Source organism: Halyomorpha halys, unplaced genomic scaffold (genome assembly GCF_000696795.3).
Source record: "Halyomorpha halys isolate HHAL.00 unplaced genomic scaffold, Hhal_1.1 Scaffold116.1, whole genome shotgun sequence".
Classification (NCBI taxonomy): Eukaryota; Metazoa; Arthropoda; class Insecta; order Hemiptera; family Pentatomidae; genus Halyomorpha; species Halyomorpha halys.
This window is the reverse complement of record NW_027105704.1, coordinates 107554-131800: the sequence shown is the minus strand read 5'-3', so window position 1 is coordinate 131800 and position 24247 is coordinate 107554. Positions and strand designations below refer to the sequence as shown.

Sequence of the window (24247 nt, the reverse complement as noted above, 5' to 3'; positions counted from 1 at the left end):
TCAAACACCGCACGAGGGCTAATAAATTGTTTTGAGCACAATTCACGTCTGACCAGAGCAAATCACAACAGTGACAGGAAAAACAGAAAAGAAAAAAGAAAGCTTTTGTTTACCGGTAGGGATGGGATGAGCTCGGTCGGCACTCAAGGAAAACAGATAATGGAAAAAAATACAACACCAAAACCTGAATCAGGAAAAACAAAATATAGCTAAATATAGAAATATTTTTAAATTATGCTTTGATGAAATTATTTAAAAGTTACAATAGCTATTCCTAAGGTGAGTAGTCTTTTAATATTAATTAAAAAAAATAATAATATGAACACAGATAGAAATGCACAATTCTATGCGGTATAGATGGACAGTGTGTTAATTAATTTTGACCTGGAACCAAAGCGAAAAACAATATTTTCACATCTTACTCTGATTTCCTGAACTCATAATTACTTATAATTATTATAAGAGATGTTATAATAAAAACTTACAAAGAATAAGTAATCTGAAACTAAATTAAGACATCAGAAAGAACAAGCATGGACTCTCCCCCTTTCGAATTGCCTCAACTTTATCCTGAAACTTCACCCATTTCCATTGTAGTCTAATGTTACTGTTATTACTGGAACCTCTTGAGAGAGAGATAGATGATGGTTATAACGTTCATGAAGCTTTGAATCCGAAACCACACATTTGCCTCTTGTCGCAAATCAAAAGTATTTACGAATATTTGGCAAACAAAGAAAGAATCATATTAATGTATCAATGAATAAAATGAATAATTAAAAATAATAATATGCAAATATATTATTCAATCAAGCAGACGAGATGATAAATTAAATATTGTTACTTTAATAAAGCAAAATGTAAATTAATGACATAAAATATTAGAAAAATCCTTTAGTATAAATTCACGCAGGTTTTTAATGATTTCTAACGCTTTTTAAGTATTGCTTAATTTAACTATCTTCCCTATAGTTTTAAAGTCTCCTCTTCCTGTGTTAAGCAAATATTTTTTTAAAAAAATACAGGCCCGTCGTTTCTGGGGTTTTAGCAGTCACCAGCGAATCGTTGCCTTCACATTAATACAATAGCGTTAGACTAATTGTAATACCTTAATTGGATTCTGAAATCAACACCTTACAATGCCACAAGGCAGGGAGGGAAAACGAACTAGTCTACATATTCCATTTCTTGGAATATTTATGTATTCATTAATTGGAATAATCATACTTTAGGAAGGGTACGAAAAAAAGGGTTTTAGTGAGGCGGATTCGGCCGGGAAGGAATGCCCTTTTTTGTGTTATGATCTCCTCTTGTGATTAAAGGATTGTAAATACAATACAATACATTTATTTTAAGGATCAGGTCATTTCTTAAAGTACGAATTTTATTTTCATATCATTAATTCAACTAACATATTTCCTATAAATATTTCCATAGAACACAGTTAAAGGAACGCCATATCATATTCGTCTTTATCGTTACAGTTTCAACACAAACAACAGTTTTCTATACAAAAAAACGTTACATAATTCTCGAATTGCGCTCTGAGCAGAAATAAATTCACAGCATTTACTTTTTCATTACCGTTTCTCTATTTTTTTTTTATTATCATTTAGCAATTAAAAGGTTGCGCTTGTAAAGATATAAAAACCGACGAGCCCCACTCCAAGAACCGTTGTGTCCCGAAGCCCTCGACAAAATCGCTCCAGAACAGAGCCAGGCTAGTAATTGCTTGCTCAATCAGCTAAGCAAACACCGCCCTCCAAGCAAACAGCACAACAGTTGGGAAACATTTTCGACAACCTTTTGTCTCCACAAGTGGCACCATTTTTGATGCACTCACCAAAGCCTGCTCTCTTATCGTATATCTTTGTCTGACGATTTCAACCGTAAATAGAATTGACTGGAGTTATGTGTCAAACTGGAACAATAAAATGCTGAAATAACTTTATCTGCAGTTTCATTAACTAAAATTTAGTCCGAACATTGACGCAGCTGTGCAGAATCATGGAGAGTCATTGTGTCTCCTATGCTACGCAACCGAATACGTGATTTAATTATCAATCAATTTACTCCATATGCAAAATCAATTAACATTTCTCGCATATGAAAGATATGACTGGTGAAGGCGATATTTAGGAATTTATATTCTAAGAATAAACTCATAAAATTTGGCTTATCCCGATTAAATTGATTTCTAGTTATATTTTGAGATATTTTATACGGGTATGATTGTGTTCTAGATGATTTATATCAATTTTCTTTACCTCAGTTGTTTATGTATTTACTTTATTTATTTATTTTAGTTACCTTCATTGTTTACTTATTAGCTAATTACAATATTTTTTCTTTTTATTAGTGAGTTTTTTTATTTTATATTAATTTTATTATTATTATTAGTATATATAAATGGTATGATTGAATAAGTACAACCCTAATACGCATTGCCCTTAAGTGTTCCATATTGTATTGTTTGGCTAATTTTTTTAATTGTTTAAAAAAAAAAGAAAATTTGGGGAAGGAAAATTTGAAAGCTTGATATTTCATTTTCAAAATTAAATACCTCTAGATGTATCATAGATTTAAAGATTTTGCTAAGATAATATTAGAATAAATATAAAACTCTTGTAATAATAATAAAATGATTTATTATTTATTACACTTTTCAATGATAAGCGCGAGCTAAGACAATGGAACTAGAGAAGTAGCAAGTTATATACTTTTTGCAGATCGCTTGAAAATATAATATTTTTAGGCACTCTTCATGCAAAGAAGGGATATGTACCTATAACCGTAAGCAACTCTTAAAGATATTTCTTAAAAGTTTTCAATCACTCCTCGAAGTTTTAGCCCTTTCAGAGACGATTTATTACCGAAATTGCTAATTCTGGTCGACACTTCGGTCCAATTTCCATTTATCATATATAATGGACGTAGGGGGCATTAATGCATCACAACTTGAGCAATTTATCTTGCCATCGTTATAGAAAGTTTAAAAAAATATAAAAATAAAAAAATATTTTATGTAGTTATAAAGTTGTTTTAATTTATGAAAAACATATTTAAAATTATTATATACTTAAAAACTTAAGAGCAAGATATGGTCCAATGATAATGGGTAATATTAAATTTCAATTATAAACAGCAAAACATTCAAACTAATTTTACTATTATATTATTTTATTATAGTATTGATTATTAAATAAAGTTATAATATAAATTTTTTAAGGAAGTTTTGAAGTATAAGTTAAATGAAGTCATATCCAATAAATTAAGAATTTCATTATTCTTGAAGTACTAAAATATTGAATTCCTAACAAATCAATACATAGTAATCTTATTACATTACTAATAAATAACCCATACAATGTTAAAAAAAAATAATGAGGTAAAAAAAAAATTGAAAATGAAAAATTGATAAGTTTTTTATTTCCATCGATTTGGTACATAAAAATAGTTAAATGGGAAATCTAGTAGAATGTAATAAAACAGTTTCATTGTGAAAAAACGTTCAAAAAATGAAATATGGTTAATTTTGTTTTATAGAGAATAAAAATAAGGTAATTTATCAAAAATTACATTTTAATTTTGTTAAAAAAATTAATAAATTTTGACCAATATAATTTAAAATCTTCTTAATTAACGTAGTTTTTTACAGGGGATTTTTAAATAATTCTTTTGTAAAAACAATTTATATATAGTAGATATAAAAGCTCCAATAAAAATTATCTGAGTAATAAAAAGCTGGGAATAAGATAGGATATTAAATATTTATACTATCACAAATATTTCGAGGAGTTGTATGTTTAAACATAAATTTTAACAAATGGCCATGGAATCGAACGAAAAGTTACTAAACTGTGAAACATATAAAGATGTGATATAGAACTGTAATATTAGTGTTGTTTATAATATAATTTTATATAAAAAAGGTCGGCTTAATGTAGCTCTTCAGATTTTTTTTAAGTATTTAATAATTAATACATATATATTGTCAGTTAAATAAAGTTATGTATGCCAACAAATGAGCAACTACGTTTTTCATTTATTCAGCAACTATTTACATATAAGCTGGCAAGGGAAGTACAAAACACGACCAACTCGATTTCGATATAAAATTTTTGGGGGTTCTAAAATAAAAAAATGATATCGGCAAGGTTCTTCTTCCTAAACATTTATTGTTAAAAGTAGGTTTTAGAAAAAAATATGAACGTTAGAAAACAATTTTTTATTTAAATAAATTTTATAACTGTTTACAAGACCTATACACCTATACTTTTTGACGATAAATAGTGACAAAATTTAAATCACGACGCTAAAATCTCTCTGTATTGAAAAATAATTCACTGTCCATTGGAGAGAATTAAATTATGATTTATATGTAGAAAAAATGTAAGTGGTGCATAAAGTAAAACTAAAAATAATTTAAAGATCTTTAAATGAAGTCTTAAGAAAAACAAATAAGTAGGATCATAAAAATTAACAACTAGAGAGAAAAGAAGGAAAATTAGTTAATTGGAAAAAAAGTAGCTAAATAGACTAATGGAAATGAAGTACAGAATAAAAGCATTAGAGCGTATAATGTGTTTCTGAACATCCAGTTCATAATTTTATATTCTGAAAATTTTATAATTATTTCTCTTCTCCAACTATCTGAAGTAGTAAAACTGAATTTAGATGGATTTATAATTATAATAGATATTTATATAAAGAGATAATTTATATTTATATATAGATATTATAATCACAATTTATAATAGATAATTATAAGAAATAACTATTACTTTAACATTATTTATTTTTGAAAAATAACCTAAAATATTTTCTTAATGATAAACAATAATTAAAAACAATTGAATCATATAGTACAGCAAATTTTGTTAATAATAGTTCAAATTCATCATAAATTGACGAAACATTTAATGTTCTTTATTGTAGAGGATGGGATCAACGTAAATTCATTTGTTCGTGTCTTATTTTATCAGAAGACAATATACTTATGGATTGTGTCCAATGTCAGGAGAATGAGGGGGAGGGATATTTTATATAATATAAGTATTACAACCCCTAAAACACGGATTTTTATAAATATACATTTCTTTTTTCCCTCGTTACCTTTAGGAACCTCTACTTTCGATTAATTAAGCTGGAATAACTAGCTTACTTGATTTTTTCACACCATAAATGATAATGAATTACGATTCAGTGCACAAAAAAATCTAATGTTGAAAATATCATCGGTCCAAAAAATTACTTTACTTTTTTATTCTGAGGGAGTTCCAAATCAAAAGCTACTAAATCAAGGTTCAATTAGAAGCTCCTGTATTTCGTCCTCGGTTTATCCGGATTCAAAGTTTTGGTATTTGTTGTTTTTAAATTCATATAAACAACAATGAGAACATTAAGATGGTCTGCGTTGAAAAATCGATTATAAAATAAAGATTTTTTTTTTTGTTTAACTAAAATGAGAATACCCCGACTAGAGCAAATTTTGTAGAGTAATACAATTTACCTCTAAATTACTTAAAGATTTTCCGTTGATTTCGAGAATTCACTTGATTTCACGGCTCTTCCTAATAGACATATTTTGATTTTTTTTGTTTTGTAATGTTTCGACATTTGATGTGTATATACTAAATCAGAAAACCAGTATACAATATCAGCAATAAAAAAAAAAAAAAGGTTTTTGATGAAATTTACCTAAAATTCTTCTTCTTAAAAACCCTAATTTTTCCATATATATATAATTATTATACTCACGTACCAAACATACTAATAATAAAAAATAATTAATGGAGGCCTAATACGGACTATATGCTGACGTTTATTCATTTATCATTCCCCCTCCCAAGATTGGCTTCCCCTCCCCACTCCTATTCTATCTTCCATCTGACTCTTAGATCCTCCAAGAAATATCTTACTGCCCATTCCTTTCACGCAGAAAGACCATCTTTTATATCTTATGGCCCCCTTAACATCTGTCACATCTTGAGTGATGTCGTATTTTCTAGTTTTACTGGGCTAACATGAAATATTCCCTCGGAATACATTGTCGCTATAATATTTTTTGGACTGTAATTTTACCATAAGGGATGAGTAAACGTTCTATATTCCGTAAGAGGTATAATTTGCTAACGAATTTTTACAATATAACAAAAAAAAAGTTCAGCCATTTATCGAACAACAAAGGTTCAAAAGTTATTCTTATTTTACTTCAAAGTTTTTAAAAAATACTTTGTGAAGCTTAATAAATAGGATAAATAATTTTGAATAGGAATCAATAAAAAATTGGTATAAAACAAAATATTTGAGAGATACTAAAATAACGGTAGAAAAATGCGGCTTTTATTAGAATCTTATTTTTATTTTTATCTCTGAACCTTTTGGAATGCGCGTTTCTTTAAATTGACGCGTACACTTATATGTTGTGAATTCATTTATCAGCGACGTAATTGAAGAGTTTTCCAATTTCCAAAATTATAAATATTGAATTAGCGTTTGGAAAATTAGAGTTATTAAATATATAAGAGGATCAGACACTCTAAAGCACTATTCAAAAAAATCTTGCAATTTTCGATTTCTTCTACGATTGAATTTTGAACCTCGTACCGGAATCAAAATATCTATACATAAAAAAATGTTTACAAGATATTATTGTAAATTTTCTTACTCCACAATGAATTTGGTAAAGTCAAAACATTATTTACGGTTTACCAATCAACATCCTATAGAATTTCTGAAGACCACTTGATTTTGAAAAAAATTAAAACATTGAAATAATTATATACATTTTATAATAATATTACTTTTGTTGTACTTATATTTTTGTATCTGATATCTGAAAATATGCCTTTAGATTGAATAAAAAAAAAAATTAAATATTTTTTCCGTATGTCTGTTTTAAAATATTGTTCGAATTATGTCTTACTTTGGCCCATTCAAAATATATGGGCATATGTATACCTATACAGAAGGCATAATTAATTTTAAATACAGACTTTTTTTTAACAAAGGACTATTATTTTTCTGAGAAAGACCTAATAAATAAAGTCATGAGGTTATTGAAAATGAATATAAATATAGATAGATAGGTTCACCTGGATTTCGAATTTATTATTGAGAATCGTATGAACCGAAGGTTTCGAGAAAAACTAATTAATCTTTAATCATATCCAAAAGCAATTCTTTACTACGCTACATATGACTGATGAATGTTTTAAATTGTGTAATAGTTATTAACAAATAAATTATTTAAAATCAACTAAATTGATTTAATTCGCCACTTACCTTTAACGGCGTTCAGTTTGTTGCCTACCATCTGCTTCGCTACGAAAGCGGCCATCTTGCTTGTCGAAACTTCTCAAGCTTGTTTTCTCAAGACCACCGCAACAGCTAGACAAACAAAGAACAATATTAGTGGGAGTGCTTTGTACTTCCTAGAAGTGGCCCAATCTGGGCATTGCAAACAGACAAATCATAAAGCGAACTTTGATATATTCGTGTAATGACAATAATGAATATATAAACCGTTCAAAATTAATTATTAATAATTAAATGAAAACCAAACCTTAAAAATACAACAATTAATTAATTTTAACGATATTATGATCTGTTAAATTTTAGTTATGTTCATATTTCTAGGTTCGTGTGAATTTTATATATATTTTTTTCCTACACACTTAATACATAGCATGAACACCACTAAATAAAAATATTTTATGTAAAAAAATAATTATATATACAGTATTTATAACAAGATATTTAAAATAATTATAGGTCACATTAAAAATATGAAAGTTTGCAAAAATATACTAACTCGTTTCAGAATTACAGACTTGTTAAGTTCACATAGATAGACCCAAAAACAGATAACGGTACTCTAAGTGATTTCCGCAGATCTAATAATTTATTTTAACCTGCCATTCTCATCCATGCACTTTTCTAGTTTTAAAGTTTAAAATTAGAACAGATCCGCTACCTTGGACTACATTCAAACGAACGACTAGCTTGGAATCCTCACACAAGACTGAACAGTAAATCACAAACAGGAAATTGCACATTGATTCGGACAAATACAGCACTTACAATAGAAACGGTCTAGAATTCCGAACCGTCACAAAAGACAAGATCTACATGATTATAAGGTCTACCTGGACATACGGAGTTAACTTCAGGGGTCCACTAAACCTTCGAATCCCTTTTGTATCCAATCGCTGCAATCCAAAATCCTTCGTAAAATCCTCAATGCTTCTCCCACTGTCACAAATCAAATCATCCATAAAGACTTAATGTTCATATGTAACCGATCTAGCCAGAACCAGATATCAATCCTTCCATTATAAACTCCCTAACCAGTTAACTAATAAGTTTCTAACCTTGCTTCCTCTTCTACTCTTGATAATCCTTCGAGAAGTTTGAAGATAAGATGACCTCGAGAACTTATATTGTAGAAATACTATTAGAGTGCTACCAATAGGTAGTTTCTCTACACGCTTATCATACATATCATTATGATCTTGCGTTGAATTTACTAGATGTATTTTTGTGTATATACAGTTGTAAATGTCAATAAATAAAGACATATAAATAAAATTAATTCCTTTTTTTAAAGTAAATATAATATTTTCGAATTTATTTCTGAAATACGTAACATTGTCCTAAATCAAAGAGAAAAATGTGAATTCGAGTTGATAACTACTTTAATGATAAAAGTATGAAAGATTAAAGGATCATTTTCATATAGCCGATTCTGTATCCATGTTAAATATTTCAACCTTTTAATTTTAGTTTTAATTGTTTTATTTTGATTTTTAGTTAGTAGTTAATTGTTTATATAATATCAGCATTATATTTATTTATGATGTTTCCTTTCAGTTCTTCTAAACATTTAACAATGTGTTTTTGATTTATTCCTTATAAATCGATGACTATTACAATTGTAAAATAATGAACTATACCAGTTTACTTAAAACAGAATAATTAGTGAAAAATATTTAATTTTGCCGGAGATGATATTTAATTTTAATTTAAACTGACAAAAATAAATAGGTTTATACTGTCCATTATAATTACGAGTTTTTATTTATAAACCAGGAAATTTTCTTTTTTAAAGAATACCTCATTATGTTTTCTATTTTTTTTTTCTTTTAGGGCTAGTAAGCAGCTTTCATATTTTAAACCTTTTATTTTTTATTAATTTTACAATAATGAGATATCCTTCATCATGACCTTATTTTTTCTTGAATATTTTAAAACTATTTGTTTAATATATTTAAAATTTTGCCGTGTTTTATTCTTTTTATTCCATATATTTTCACTGTTGTGTTGTCGTTTTCCTTTATTTAATACCTATCAGCTTAAAAACAATTAATAAGAGGTCGAATGGTTTTAGTAAATAGACTTATATTATAATGTAAGAGTAAATATAATTAATTAAATGTCCTAATTAAACAATAGAAATGAAGAGGACAACACTTTTCACAATACCCACTGACAGGAGATCTATTTGTGCCGGATGATCATCAGCGTAGGTCCTGGGATGAGTGGATCAGAGGAAGCTCAGTCATAAACAGGACAAGGTAAAAATAACAATGTGATAAATGAGCTGGGCTACACGGCTTCACACTCACCGCCAGTTCTCTCTTTCTGTGTGGGGTAGTTTTTTTTTCTTTTTTCAACCCCCTTTCCCTTTCCACCCTCAGTCATATATCGCTCCTCTTACTGCACCGGCAGGTTCACTTAGAGCGCGCTGTAAGGTGCCTTTGTGCTCAGTCTATTATCCTTCCGGCACTTCCAGGGTGGATTTTTTTTTGTGTTACTCCTTGAAGTTACAGAAGAAAATAAAATGAATAACATAAATCGGTAAACAAAAATAAAAATAAAAAGATGCACAATGAAATGTAAAAATTAAATAAGAATTATAAAAGGTTACAGACAATTAATTAAAACGGAAATAATAACAGATAAAAAGAAAAATATATAAAATAAAGTACGAACTAAAAGACGGAAAAAGGGGGATAAGAATAAAATCAACGTATCTTGCAGACTCGGATTTGGAGCCAAAATGAACTGACAGGATGTATAGAGAAGAGTGGTGATTGACAGTTAAAGTACGTAACATTTGAAAATAATTTTAATGTATAGAAAACAGAATAAAAAATTAAAGAAAATATTAAAAATAGGCAAACAATAAATAATAATATACATAATAGGGGAAGAAATTATAGTAAAAAAAAAAATACAAATGTACACGGATGGAACACACAAAAAATGGATAAAATAAATATAATATACAAAATAAATATGGTTATAGAGGTGTGAAAATTGTATAGTAAAAACATTAGTAATTAATGTAAATATACTAAACTTGGAAGTAACATATGAATAATAATTTTTAAAAAATATATAAATACAAAAGAAAAAGAATGGGTAGTCAATATAAAATATTAAGTATTCTATTATTTTTTGAATTTGTACTATACAAGTTATCTGGTAGTAGTATATAAGTTTGAAGACCGAGAACGGATATTGTTGAAATGAACAGATGATTTTAATTTAGGGAGACCAGAGATGCATGATAGACAGCGGGATTGGATAACTAGGTAAAGGAAGGATCCAGAAAATGCGAAGGAAGGATAAAGCCGATTTAACTCCTCCTAAAAATTAAAGAGCTTTGTACGTTTCATATTACCCGAGATACAGTTTTTAACTATTTTTACAATGAACATTGTTACTTTACTTAGTCAAACAGGAAAAGCACTATTCTTACCAAGATGATCGATCTAACTTAAAGCCAATTTATCAAGCTTAATTTTGAGTAATTCTTGAGAGAGAGAGAGAGAGAGAGAGAGAGAGAGAGAGAGAGAGAGAGAGAGAGAGAGAGAAATACTTTATTTATCTATGCTGCCTAAATACATCAGGTTGCTATCTCACACAGCATACTTATCAATCCGTAATCGGACATATATAAATTACAAATACATGGTATAATCAGATATAAAGAGATATAATAATAAGATATTAACAATTTTAACAATATACAAATATACAATTTATAATAAACAATTTTTTTCCCTACAGTTTCCTTTTACAATCAATTTCGGTCTGTATAACAAATACAAATGTTTCAATTCATTCCTATTTTTATTTCTCATTTCTGCTCCTCCAATTTCACCATTTCACAATTTTTTAATAAAACATTTTTCAAGAAGACATATTTTCGACAAATGTAGCACAGTATCAGGTACATATTAGGGTCATACCTAGTACATAAAACACTTTTCTATGTAATTTGCTCATTAAGTACGATCCCAGTCCGTTGTTCTACTAAATTTCCAATCTTGATCCACACCCACTCATCTCGGCACAAAATTCTAGTTGATAACATTATATCATGATTGATAAATAATCTATAGAAAACGATGTATTATCCATAGCATAGATCACTCTGAAGGGACAGCATGTATTGTGAGGAGGTAATATAATAGAACGATCCATAATTCCAGATTCCATGTATTGTTTCGTTCACAAATGAAACCGAAGCTCAAAGGACTGGAGGATTCCTGGACTGAGAGGCTTTGTATCAAAGTATCCCATTGAATAAAATTAACATTATACCCCAAAACCCTAGTAGGTCGTTCTTGGCCCTGTCTGTAATTCATGAGATCCCCTCGCTAAAGCAGAATAGGAACTGAAATTGGCAAGGGCGACCTGAATTCATAATATTCTCTTAGTCTAATCCACTAAAGGTTAATTAAATGGAAATGGGCCACTAAGTTGTAAATATTACCGCCTTATCTTCAATATAAAATTAGTTAAGGATTATGAAGAATGGAATGATACTGGTCTAATATTTAAGGATATTTAAAAGTGAATTTACAATGCGCCTCCAAAAATAAAGGCCTAAGGATTTTTTTTTTTAATTTAACAAATCAAAAAATTCATTATTTTTTATTGTTTTATTTTTGTTTATTATTTTTAATAACTTAACTTTGAGATCGACCAAAAAAAACAAACTTGTGGCAAACATAGGATTGGTCGAAAGAAATGAAACTTCTGAAAATAAAATAATGTATTAAAATAGTATTATTAATTATAATGTGTTTCCTCTAATTGCTGAACACATAAAATATTATATAAAACTAGAATAGAACAGCCATTTCCTAAATCAATTCTAACAGGTACATGATAATTTTTTAATTGTTAAGGTACTGTAAGCTCCTACTCTCCTATTACAATATAAAAATTTCCTCGCTTTGCCCTCTCCCTACCAAATCCATTTCATATCGAGTCACGAAATCAATTTACACCCGTATGATTTTTTCTTGAGTTGCAGAACGTCGGGAAAGAGATTTCACTATTTTTTTTAAATCCTCAGTTTTAAGGTTTTAAAAAATTAAATAAATAAATAACCTGTCTCTCCATCTTCCGATATTCTTTGACACAACTGGGCTGAGTTTTTTTTTTTTTTTTTTTTATATTTAGCACAAATGGTACATTTCACTTAACGTTGTGCTTCAAAACTCGTCACTACCGTCCGACATTTTGTTACACAATGTCACTCGATTAAATTTAACTTCAAACAGAAAGAAAACAACAATTTTTTTAATCTTTAAAATTCCTTTTTTTTAAATTTTAATGGAATAAAATATGTTCTTATAATAAGTACTATAAAATAATTTTTATAACAATGAAAAAACAACAACATAAAATCATCATCCAAAGACGAAGGTTGGGCATGTATCACTATAATTCCAGTAAAACCACAAGCATTCCAAAATGAGGATTAATCGACTAACAGTACTTTGAATTTAACTCCACGCATAAGAGAGTGTCCATGAAATGTCTTCATAGATAAACAAGGATATTACAAAAAATAATCCTTTCTGATTTCATTATAACGCTATTTTGTAACTTGATAAAGTACATTGTGAATCATCTATATACAATTTCCTCGGCACTGTCTGACAACTGCTAATAGTAATTCAAATGGTGGCAAGGGGTTCCCCCTTGTTTGAGTTTCGATTTCAGCTGAAATGATTAAAATCAGAACTCAAACAGTTACGGTAGAGACCAACCTAGCCCTGTATAACAACTGAAACAGTTAACAATTGATTTCATAAAGAGCAATGAGAGATGAATTCTACTATTAAACAAATCAAAAGGATTTTAAAAGTAATGAATAATTTTAAAAATAGTATTTTTTTATTATATTCGGTTTCAACTATTTTACTTTAATTCGTTTTAGTAGTATCCCATTTATCATTGTTTAACAGATCTGCAAACTAGCCTCATTTAGTCAAGAACTCATAGTGGGATCTTAACTTAAGGATATAAACCTTTCCAACCATCCTAATCTTTTGGTTCAAACCTTATCTAGTTCCACCCATCCCTATAGCCCACCTAGAAGTAGAAGGTTGAAACGGCAGTGGCCAAGAGACTTATTGTAAAATAAAAATGGACAATTGGTGTTCTGAAAATGGTCAGATTCTCCACTCAAGTTGAGTGTTTGCGGCTTTAGCGCACTTGCTCAGCCTCCACTGGCTCATTACTAGTGATGCGGCGAGAGGGAAGCGCTGGGTTCTTTTTGAGCTCTGCTCTACCTCTTATACGTGGGGGATAGAGTAGGCTCAGGGGTCCTCAGGTTGATTATGTAAATATTGTATATAAGAGTGTAAATGTGACTAGAGATTATATTAGTTTATCATTATGTTATTTTATTTATTTCATACACATAGTTTGATTATGTTCATTTTTTTTATTCTTCTGTTTGTATATATTTTAAGAGAGATTTTTTTTTCATTCATTTATTTATTTTTATTTTATTTTAGTATGAATGTGATCATTCATCACTATTACCTATTTCCCACAACTGTGTGGGCAGATTGTAATGCCTATCAATAAATAAAAAGTATTTTAAAAAAATGATCTATTTGTTCAAATAGACTTGAGCTTTGTGGGTTTTCAATAAACATTCTAAATATTCTATTTAATAAGAAGATGCGAAAAAAAAAAAAATCTTCACTTATAAATTTCTATAATTTTATGTTATTTATATGTAAATACGTTTCGGAGTTTGACTGCACAACAACCATTATGCAACCGACTTGACAATAATTCACAAGCTTAAATGCGATTGAATTAGTTACCTGAACATTATTATTTACTAAAATTTTATTTTTATGCAATATCATTTTTATTATTTAGATAACCATACAATGAAAACAATAATATATATTGTCGTCGACGTCAGTTAAAAATTACATTGTCAAGTTTAATTACAACTAAGAAGACTCTTCTATTAACTTCAATATTACTAAAATTCTAATAAGGTTACACACATAACATTGATAACTAATAAATTACCCCCTGCTTGTATTTCCTACCTCTTTTTTGTTTCAAAGAAGAAATTTAAAATTTAGTTTTGTAATTACACTATGACATATTCATCATTTCAAAATTATATTATATAATTAATATTATCTTAGTGGTTTGCTATTTTATATTTCTAATTTACTTATTATATCTATATAGTGTTCACTTTATGCTCTTGAAATTATTTGTATCAATTTTAAAATTGATATCTTGAATATGTTTTTTATTATGTGTGTTTTCTATTAATTTCCTGATTTTTGTGTAGTTTTCGGCATCTAATATTTGTTGATTTTTAAATCATAATTGTGCAATTGTTTTATGCTATGTAGGACTAGTAGTATAGTGGTTATATTTTTAACATTTTCACAATTACTTTTATGTTAATCAATTCTGATTTTTTTTATTTTTTGGAGATTTTTCCAATATTAACACCTTCATAATTATGAAAATTAATCTACAAAATATATATGTAACATTTTGAATATTATTTATCTTATTTTGTCTTTCATATTACTCAAGTAATTAAATACTAATGACTAAATATTCTATTTTATCACTACTATCCCAAATGTTTCCTAAAAATATTAAAAAAAAAAAAAAACTTTCTAAAAAATGATCCGTTATATATACCACCAATATTTATATTTGTACAAATCCGTTCATCTATATATTTATACAAACGCACACTCGTGTGAGTGTGTAATGACTATAAAAATAATAAAATATCGTTAGCTAGAGAGAGAATTGCTAATGGGATAGAGAGAGCTTTGCCCAGCAGTTTCCCTAATCTCCTCTAACCAATGTATTTTATCGCTTCCTCTTTTAGCTCCTAATTTTCCTATTCTAGGGCTGCAATTAATTTCCGCTCCTAATACAAATCCATTCAATCCAGTTGGTTAAATGAGAAAGCAAATTAGGTGTAAAGAAAGTATGTGATATTCGTATCGTGAATATTCTGATATAGCCTGATTGGTAAACACTATAAGAAAATCGTTTGAGCGAAGATGGTCGATATAATATTACTAATTCGCTGTAACATATCAATAAAAATAAATTAAAATCTGTACCGCTAGAACTCATGAAGGGTCAGTGGTTCAGTACTTTGTAAGGGAGTACTGCTACTATACCAACGGTTGTGCGTGGAGGTGATTTGGTCAGAATTATGATTGACCGACAGATTTTTACCCAATTAAGGGTACGCAATTTATGAGGCTGATTGGACTCCAGGAGGACCCCAGAGCCCACAGGGTTGACTCACGGCTACAGCGTAACAGCAAAACAATTTTCCGCCCAACCAGATTTGAACTTAGGTCCTTGGAGTTAGTAGCATCGTGCCTTAGCACGGTGCCACCGCGCTCCTTCGTACATATCAATACCTGAAAAGTGGGCCAATAGTCAATTTACCTTGCTTTACTTCAACTCGTATATGGTACTTATATATAGTAGCTAGATCTTCGAAGTATTGAATTCAGCCTTAGCACGGTGCCACCGCGCTCCTTCGTACATATCAATACCTGAAAAGTGGGCCAATAGTCAATTTACCTTGCTTTACTTCAACTCGTATATGGTACTTATATATAGTAGCTAGATCTTCGAAGTATTGAATTCAGCCTGAACATGAAACGTCGTGCGTCCACGGGTTGCAAGAAAGACCATGGAAGATCAAGCTCATTACAGTTGCTTCTATTCAAATTAATTTAGAATTTCAAGTTAATTATTCCTGTTATTGTTGATGATCAACAAGGTGTGCATGTTAGTTCAATAGAGCTTAATTGCTCTAAAAGATATACAGTAAAATAAAAAATCATAAATATTTACATATTAGGAAGTGGAAATTTTTATATTCAACAAATGTTTATACGGGTGTAAAGCGGGTATGGGAGACTGCAGGACAAGGAAGATGATAAAAATTGATGGGCCTGATTTGAAGAAAATCTAGGGATTATTAACTTTGGACAAAATATTTTAATCAATGGGTATTATGTACTAATATCAGATATATTATATATTGAACTATTCAATAGTTTGGAATAGGTTTTGATTGACTTATACAATCGTGTGGAATAGGTCGATATTTTACCACATCTGAATCCAATATATTACAAGTTTTACTCATTAAATGACATTAATATTATAATATATTAGCAAGAATGACAAATAGGAGAAAATTATATGTCATATATAGGTTTTTTGTTACCAAGTAAATAATTTATAAATAGTTCTTTGAGTGTATATGATATATTAGTGTTGTTGTAAGCGCATGTTTATGGTTTTATTGAATTGTTTTTTAGCAGCCTGAAGATGGGGGAAATCTCCCGAAACGTTGCTGATGATATGAAATAAACTATTGTATTTTAATAAGGAAGAATTTGTGTCATTCACTAAATCCATTTTAAGATATATTATATATTGAACTATTCAATAGTTTGGAATAGGTTTTGATTGACTTATACAATCGTGTGGAATAGGTCGATATTTTACCACATCTGAATTCAATATATTACAATTGAATTAGTGACATAACTGGAGTAAATATATCACTTTAATTTAGAATGCCTTATGCAGGCATCGAAACCACAACTTGAGCAAGAACTAGGAGGTAGCTTTTTAAAGAACACAATGGGGAGTAGAAGAAACAATTCCATTAGGTACAGCGGCCGACTGGTAATAAGAAAAAGCTTCCACCTCAACACTTTACGACGAAAGCTCCCAGCTCGGCAGTAAAGAAAACCTTTTGCAGCCGACATTTTACCCTATTTTTCACAAGCCTTGCCTATCGGTAGGAATTCACATACTCCTCCTCCCAAAGGGAGTATATTAAATGATCTTAATTCCGTCCCTTTCTGTTCGCCTGACACTGGCCTGAAGGGCCATCGAGGGCCCTTTCAGGAGGAATTCTCGCCTTGGAAACCCTTCAACCGAGTGCTCTTGGTCTGCTTCAAAGGCCTGGCTACTATTTCTTTTAATTTTCAGTTTCAGTCAGGTCTAACAACCTTCGCGAGACAACGTTTGATGTTTAATTTATCAAAACTGGAGGGAACAAGTCAAATGTATAATCGAAATCACATACACATTTTCTCCTTAATTTCTAGCAAAATATATATATTTTTTATGTTCACTTTAGGAGCATTCCTAATCACGATAATTATTTAAAAAGAGAGAAAAAATAAATGACAGGAGCTAATCAGGAGCCGATATATCCAGAACCAGCGTCGTCAGGAACCATAATTTTTTATTCATGAATTTTTAGTTGAATCAGTCTTATTGGAGGTTCCATTAAATTTCGTAGAACAGTTTAAAGAGGATACTTCTACCAACGAACTATTATTGAAAAATAGTGCCAATGTTAAAAAGTCAAAGAAAGAACAAACTTTTTTACCAGAGAGAAGTTTCCTTGACCCGCTTGAGAATAGGCCACACTCGCCTTACGCACTCACATATTAGAAAACTGCCATCTCCATCATGCGAATATTGTCACTCCATTCGTTCAGTTAGACATATTTCTATCCCTTCACTTTTCTCTCTCCAACAATCAATAGACTATGACTAAATCTAAATTTATTTAATTTCATAATAATAACGAAGCTTCGGTCACTTTGGTGTTTAGATTTTGAAAGGCAAAATTTAATATTTAGATTTTCAGTTCATGCCAAAATTATAGATCATTATCCGTTTTTATATTATTTATTTTCAAATTAATTTTTTTTTCTAACATGGCTGTTCAAGGATTTATTTGTTTTCAACTATTATTTTCTATAATTAATCTCTTTAAAATGTTTCTATTTCAAGCCAACCTTAAGTGTGGATGATGTAAAGATTTTAAGCCGTGAAAAAAAAAATAAACAAAAATATCTAATAACTTATATTTAAATGAACTATATATTGTTATTTCCTGCAAACAAAGATACGAAATCTTTGTGTTCATGTACGATATGAAAAACATTAATGTCCTCATAATCGAAATTTTAACTTATTATATATTTTTGACATTAAGGAACAAATTATATTAATTGGAGAAGTTTGTCGGGGGGGTGCGGTCAGCAAAGAACAACATAAATAAACAAAACCATATTTATTTATTTTAACCTGAGTTTCAGGTCTTCATCAGGGGTTGTGGCGTAGAAGGTAGGCATGCAACTCAAATTATATTCTTTAAGTGTATTTTATATTCTACCTTACCCTCCCTTTTGGGCTATACGGGCGTTTGCAGTAGTGGGATGTTACATTTGACTGCGAAAATCATACTTTTTCAATTGAACAATGAACAATATAGATAGGTAGTTTCTAATCAATACATCAATCAAATAATCATTCTTTTCTTACTTCCCCGACAGAGGGTTACTTCCATATTCCGGCGGTCTTCCTGGTGGTTGTTCTCACCTTATTCTCCGACGTCTGAGGTTGGAGTGGATTGGACTCTCTACCACTTTTCATGCGTAAACGTAAATCATCCGTGGCTGTATGAAGTCAAAGTAGTGTTCGGACATAATTGATCAAAATGTTAATCAGATCATTAAGGATTGAGTGGGTTAATGCCTACTTGGTTCTTCTTTGATTTTGTCCGACTACGTCAGCTCCTATTTCTTAGCTATAAATACTCATAAATATTTTTCTCGGCATACCTTTTTTCAAAAACGGCCCTTTCGTTTTTTCTAAAATTTGGAGACAAGTTGGGAGCTAGAGTAAAAAGGGTCTTGTATCAATTGTTTCAAATTCCGTCAGCTACTTCCGCTAATTCATGCCAAAAACCCTTTCCTAGATACAGCTATATTGCAATAACGGCTTGTTCCGTAGATTTACATTCAAACAACATATTATTAACTTTTAAATTATTTTTGTTCATAATTTAAATAAAGCGATAAAAAATGAATAATTAAATAAAAAAATTAAAAGTGTGAGAGAGCTGTCATTATAGCTTCCTCACTATTTCCAACTTTTTCTTAGACTATAGCCTCTTTTCTGACTTTACATTATTTGTTATTTTAATTAGTATAGCTGCTTATAGATAGTTATTTATATGCTATTTATTTAAAATGTTTATATGTTTATACTTTACTGATTCAGGTATTTGGAAGATTATTTTTATTTTTTTCGAATTGAATAAACATTTTTACATTCACTAACATGGTTTTTGAACTTAATATTACATGTTTATAGAGATTTATCGCCATTCATTTATTTTCGAAATCTCCATATTAGAAAATTAACTTTTAAATGTAAGCAATGTAACAGCTTCAAAAATAGCTTCTGTAATGAAACACCACATAAACTTCTATGTCAATCGTTTCTTAACCACATAACCCTCAATCATCTTAAATGATCAAAATCAATTTTTGAATTTTGCACTTTTTTTTCGTACCCTTCATTAAAATAAAATTGATACATATAATACATTTCATGTATTATATATACTTTACTGACTCAAGTAATTTCTCACAAAAAGAACGTTAAGATACTATCGCGTGTTTATTCAAATACGGGTTCCACAAAAGACGTTTGCAAAGAACTTAACATTTCATAAATATTAAAAAGGATTTTTTTTCCGATACTAATCCTTCATGAAATTTTTAAAATATTTTTTTTTATACGCAAATAATATTATTTATACAACAGATAAGTGAGTAAGAATAATAATTTCTCTTCAATTAAATAGTTTTTTGTCTCGATGATTGTTTATTTTAATTTTTTTCTACAATTTAGGATATAAACTGCTCTTTAATTATCAAAATACACATTTAGTTAAATACAGACCGAATCCCTTTGCAATGAAATTGAGGCAGAGGCTTCTATTTTATTCGAAGTAAACAGGGTGGAATATTTGCTTGGATGATGCAATTGAAATAGAGGACTGTTATTGAGCCAGATTCTTGTCAAAAGAACCTTTAGAGATATTACAGGTACTGAATATTATAACGTTATACAACTAGATCTAGTAAAATATTTACTTCTAGATGCCGGTTATTCGGGGATTGCCATTTAGCAATATTAGCGTTTAATATTGCTAAATGGCAATCCTCGATATATGGAAACCAAATAATATTAATTTTTAAGAGAAATATTATTTCATAAAAGTATCTAAACAAACTACCAATTTTTTCTTAAAATAGAAAATAAAGCTTTCTATGCCGTTATTAAAGAAAAACACACGTTTATTGCGGAATGATAACAGTATAATGCTTATACAACGTGATTAGTTAGTCACCAAAATATTAGGAATACTTTCGCTAACCTTTTGGAAGGCAAAAATTTCAGACAATTAATTTTTTTCGAATGTTATAAAAATTTCTCATTGAAAGAATATAGTTGACCTTATGAAGTAGATTGGAGGAAGATAGTCCGGGTGGCGGTCAATAAAGGTATCTAAATAGTAAAAGAAAACTATTTATTGTTAACCAACGTTTCATCCCACTTTGTAGGGCTTCGTCAGGGCTAAAAGAAAAAATATATATATATATATCTTATCCCAAGTAAATATATATATATTTAAGATACATAATTATTCTGTGATTATAATTAAAAAATATAGATATATTATAGAATTGACAGAGAATTAAAATAAAAACATTTCAAAAAAAATTTTATGCTTATAAAGTATATCACAGGGAATCACCTGCCAGATTGTAACAGAGAGGACGACTGAGAAAAGGCAGGCCAGGTAGAAAATGTCCCCATTTCTTCCCTTAACGCTTAGGAAGGGTAAGATTTTTTTAATAATATATAGATAGGTAAATTGACAGAAACGTCTAATCTTTCATCTAATATTACAACAAGCAAATATATGCGATAAATGTCGAAGTACATTTATAATAATATATTATTTAAATTAAAAACGACTAAAATAACAATAAGATATACTGAGTTTAATAAAAATCGTAAAAGACGTTTTTGATAAAATCGAAAACATGTTCGAAATCGATTCTATAAAGTGGAACTTAAAAAAAATATTTATATTTTTTTACACAATATAATACATATATGATGATGAAATTTTAAATGATGAGACTTTAGTTTAGGCAGAGATATGGTAAAAAAAAAAGTTATGTCCAAATAAACATTTTTCACAACATGTTCACTTTTTTTGATAAACGAACAAAGATAAATTTATAACTAAAATAATTTATATATACTTATCTTGATAAAGTGCTATGTTATCGGTTTTATCAGTTCTATGTGTATTATTTGTGGATATTCTCTTACTACTTACATTCGTTAATAAATCTAGTAAGATAAAAAATGCTTCGTTGCAATTTTTTTCATATTGTTATATCTTTAACAATAAAACAATTTTAAAATTATGTAAAACCTTATTTGATCAAGGTAATATAACTATTTTTATTGTTTTTACCCGATTCCAAACTACTTTTTCACTTAGACGCATTTAAAACTTCCTTTTCAATAAAATGTGCTAATTCATGTCTTAGAGGGGTTAGTCGCTGATTCTAAACTTCAAGTCCTAACCGTTGGCCCCAAACTAGTTTCAAACCTGCCCTAACTCACTTCTCCAATCCCAGTTTTGTTGGTTTGCACAATTTCAATGAGTTCGGAAACTTCTTGGACTTTCCAAACTAGAAGGAGTATGTTGCTTTTTCGAATGAAGCTAGTGTTAGTCTTAAAGTTCTATACAAATAAACGTGAAATAAGTTACTAATAAAATACGACTTATATCTACTTTCAGTGAGCAGATTTTATACCATGGCTTCTTCAATTTTCAATTTCCTAAAAAAAAAAAAGAAAAATTTTGGAGTAAATTTTGTTTTCATTAATCCTCAATTTAGCATAAACATAAATGAAACGGTTGGAGAGCAGTGTTACCTTTCCACATTGCTTCCAAAAATACAATAAAATGAAAATCAAAACAATTCTACCAATAGTTGAACCCTTAGTATTTCATAATATTTTTTAGATTTCGTAAACGTAAATTAGGAAAGTTACTTTTATAAAAATTATTATTATGTTCTTTGTTTCGTCACATATTGAAAAATACTTTTTTGTTTATAATTAAATTAAAAACTAATTTATAGATATGAAAACAAGTATTTCATTTTCATTTTTTTTTATTTAAGCATTTACTAATTAACTAATATAAGACTTATAAGCTTTCATATCAATTTTTCTTATTCATAACATTATTATTTTCTAATAAATTTTGGTCAGAGAGATAGCATTAAACTAGTTTAGCACGACTGATGGTGTAATTTAAGGCTTTGTCGGACAAAAAGTTATTTCAATTACATTTTATTGTAATTAGCAATTGTAATTACTTTAGCTCAACCCATTATTTCAATTGGGAACCACTATTAGACTGGTTCATGAAGTAGTTAATATAAATAATCAAAATTATTTGTAATTGAACTTAATTTCCGTAATTTTAAAATTACAGTCATTGGGAAGTGAATATAACTCTACTTGAAATTAATTTTACCCTTAATAGTTAAAATAATATTAATATTAATAAAATACAATTTTGGATTATATAATGCAAATGAAGAATTGTTAACCAAATATTTTAAACAATAAGTGTAACGACTTATATCCATGCGTAATTAATTAAACATTGGAAATAGTTGGCAATTATAAAAATATGTGCTAATGTTAGTTCTTGATAAGAATTTGTTTTAAAATCTAATGTAAAATTATTATTGCTTAGAATTAGTAGTTAGTGTGTTAAACTTTATTTTTTCATATTATATTAAAAGATACTCCATGAATATATTAACAAAGAGTTCATTGACTTACTTAACTTGTAATAATAAATATTTAATAAATTAATTAATCACGTATTACGTTACCTAGGAGCGGATAGCTATAAGGATCCAGGTTGGAATTTGGATGTAGCAGATAATTATTTTCTGTTTTACTGCAGCCGTGAGTCAGCCCTTTGACTCTACCCAGCCACATGAAGTGGGTACCATTAATTGGGTAAAAATTTGGCGGTTGAGCGTGATTCAGACCAAATCAACCACTTACACAACCATTGGTCAAGTAACAAGTACCTGTACTGCACCTTTGACCCTTCGTGGGTTTTAGTTTATATTTTTTTCAATAAACCTATTGAAATGCAACCGCATTTTTGTGCCCTTTTTCCGCTTCCGGTATAATACATAATTTATCAGGTAAATAATATATCATTTTTAATCACTACACCCCCTTGAGTAAGAATATGTGAATTAAAGAAATTGATATATTAACTCAACCTTTTTTTACATATAAAGGAATGTCGATTTGAGAAGAGATCGACAAAGTATTTCAAGATATTTCATTTTCAAATTGGAACAAAAATGACACAATATATAATCATAATTAAGGGATTGTTTCCTAATTTATCGTTTATTGATGTTCCGCATGAACATGTATTGTTTTATTGACCTATAAGAAACTTTCGCCCTTAAAATGGCTATCAATACGGTGTAAAGTACGAGGGGGCTTAATGCGATTTTTATCGATAAATCCCGTTTATTTCCCACCTATAATCTTGTTTTACGATTGCAACTAAGTTAATAGATGACGGAGGTGTATATTGCAAGAGTTATTTATTGGGTTACGCTGCGAAATAATCGTATAGCATGTGACAGTAGTCCTAAAGCTTTGACGACTCTTTGGTCACAATTTCGCTTATGACTCCTTTTCCTAAATTAACAAACCCTGAAGTTTATGAGCATTCTACTTTTATTTTTCTGTATTTTTTCTTTTACTACGGTATAAAAAGCGTGCTGTTTTCAACAAAATCCATAGTGATTGTTTCTCTTATATATTAAAGATTTAATAAGATATAATTGATATTAATATATATTTTATTTGATAGATAGATTTATTTATTGATAGATATTACAATCTGCCACACAGTTGTGGGCAATAGGTAATATTGATAAATGAT

The 24247-nt window shown here is 29.0% G+C and overlaps 1 protein-coding gene across 3 annotated transcripts in view; it reads right to left on the bottom strand.

Moving 5' to 3' along the window:
* cpx (complexin) overlaps positions 1-24247 on the bottom strand; it is a 597058-nt gene that overhangs the window by 480500 nt on the left and 92311 nt on the right. For all 3 annotated transcript variants that reach the window (XM_067053072.1, XM_067053061.1, XM_067053065.1), the window contains exon 2: positions 7288-7392. In XM_067053072.1, coding sequence (XP_066909173.1) covers positions 7288-7342 — 55 coding nt within the window. In that variant the 5' untranslated portion in view covers positions 7343-7392. The remainder of the gene's footprint in view (positions 1-7287; positions 7393-24247) is intronic.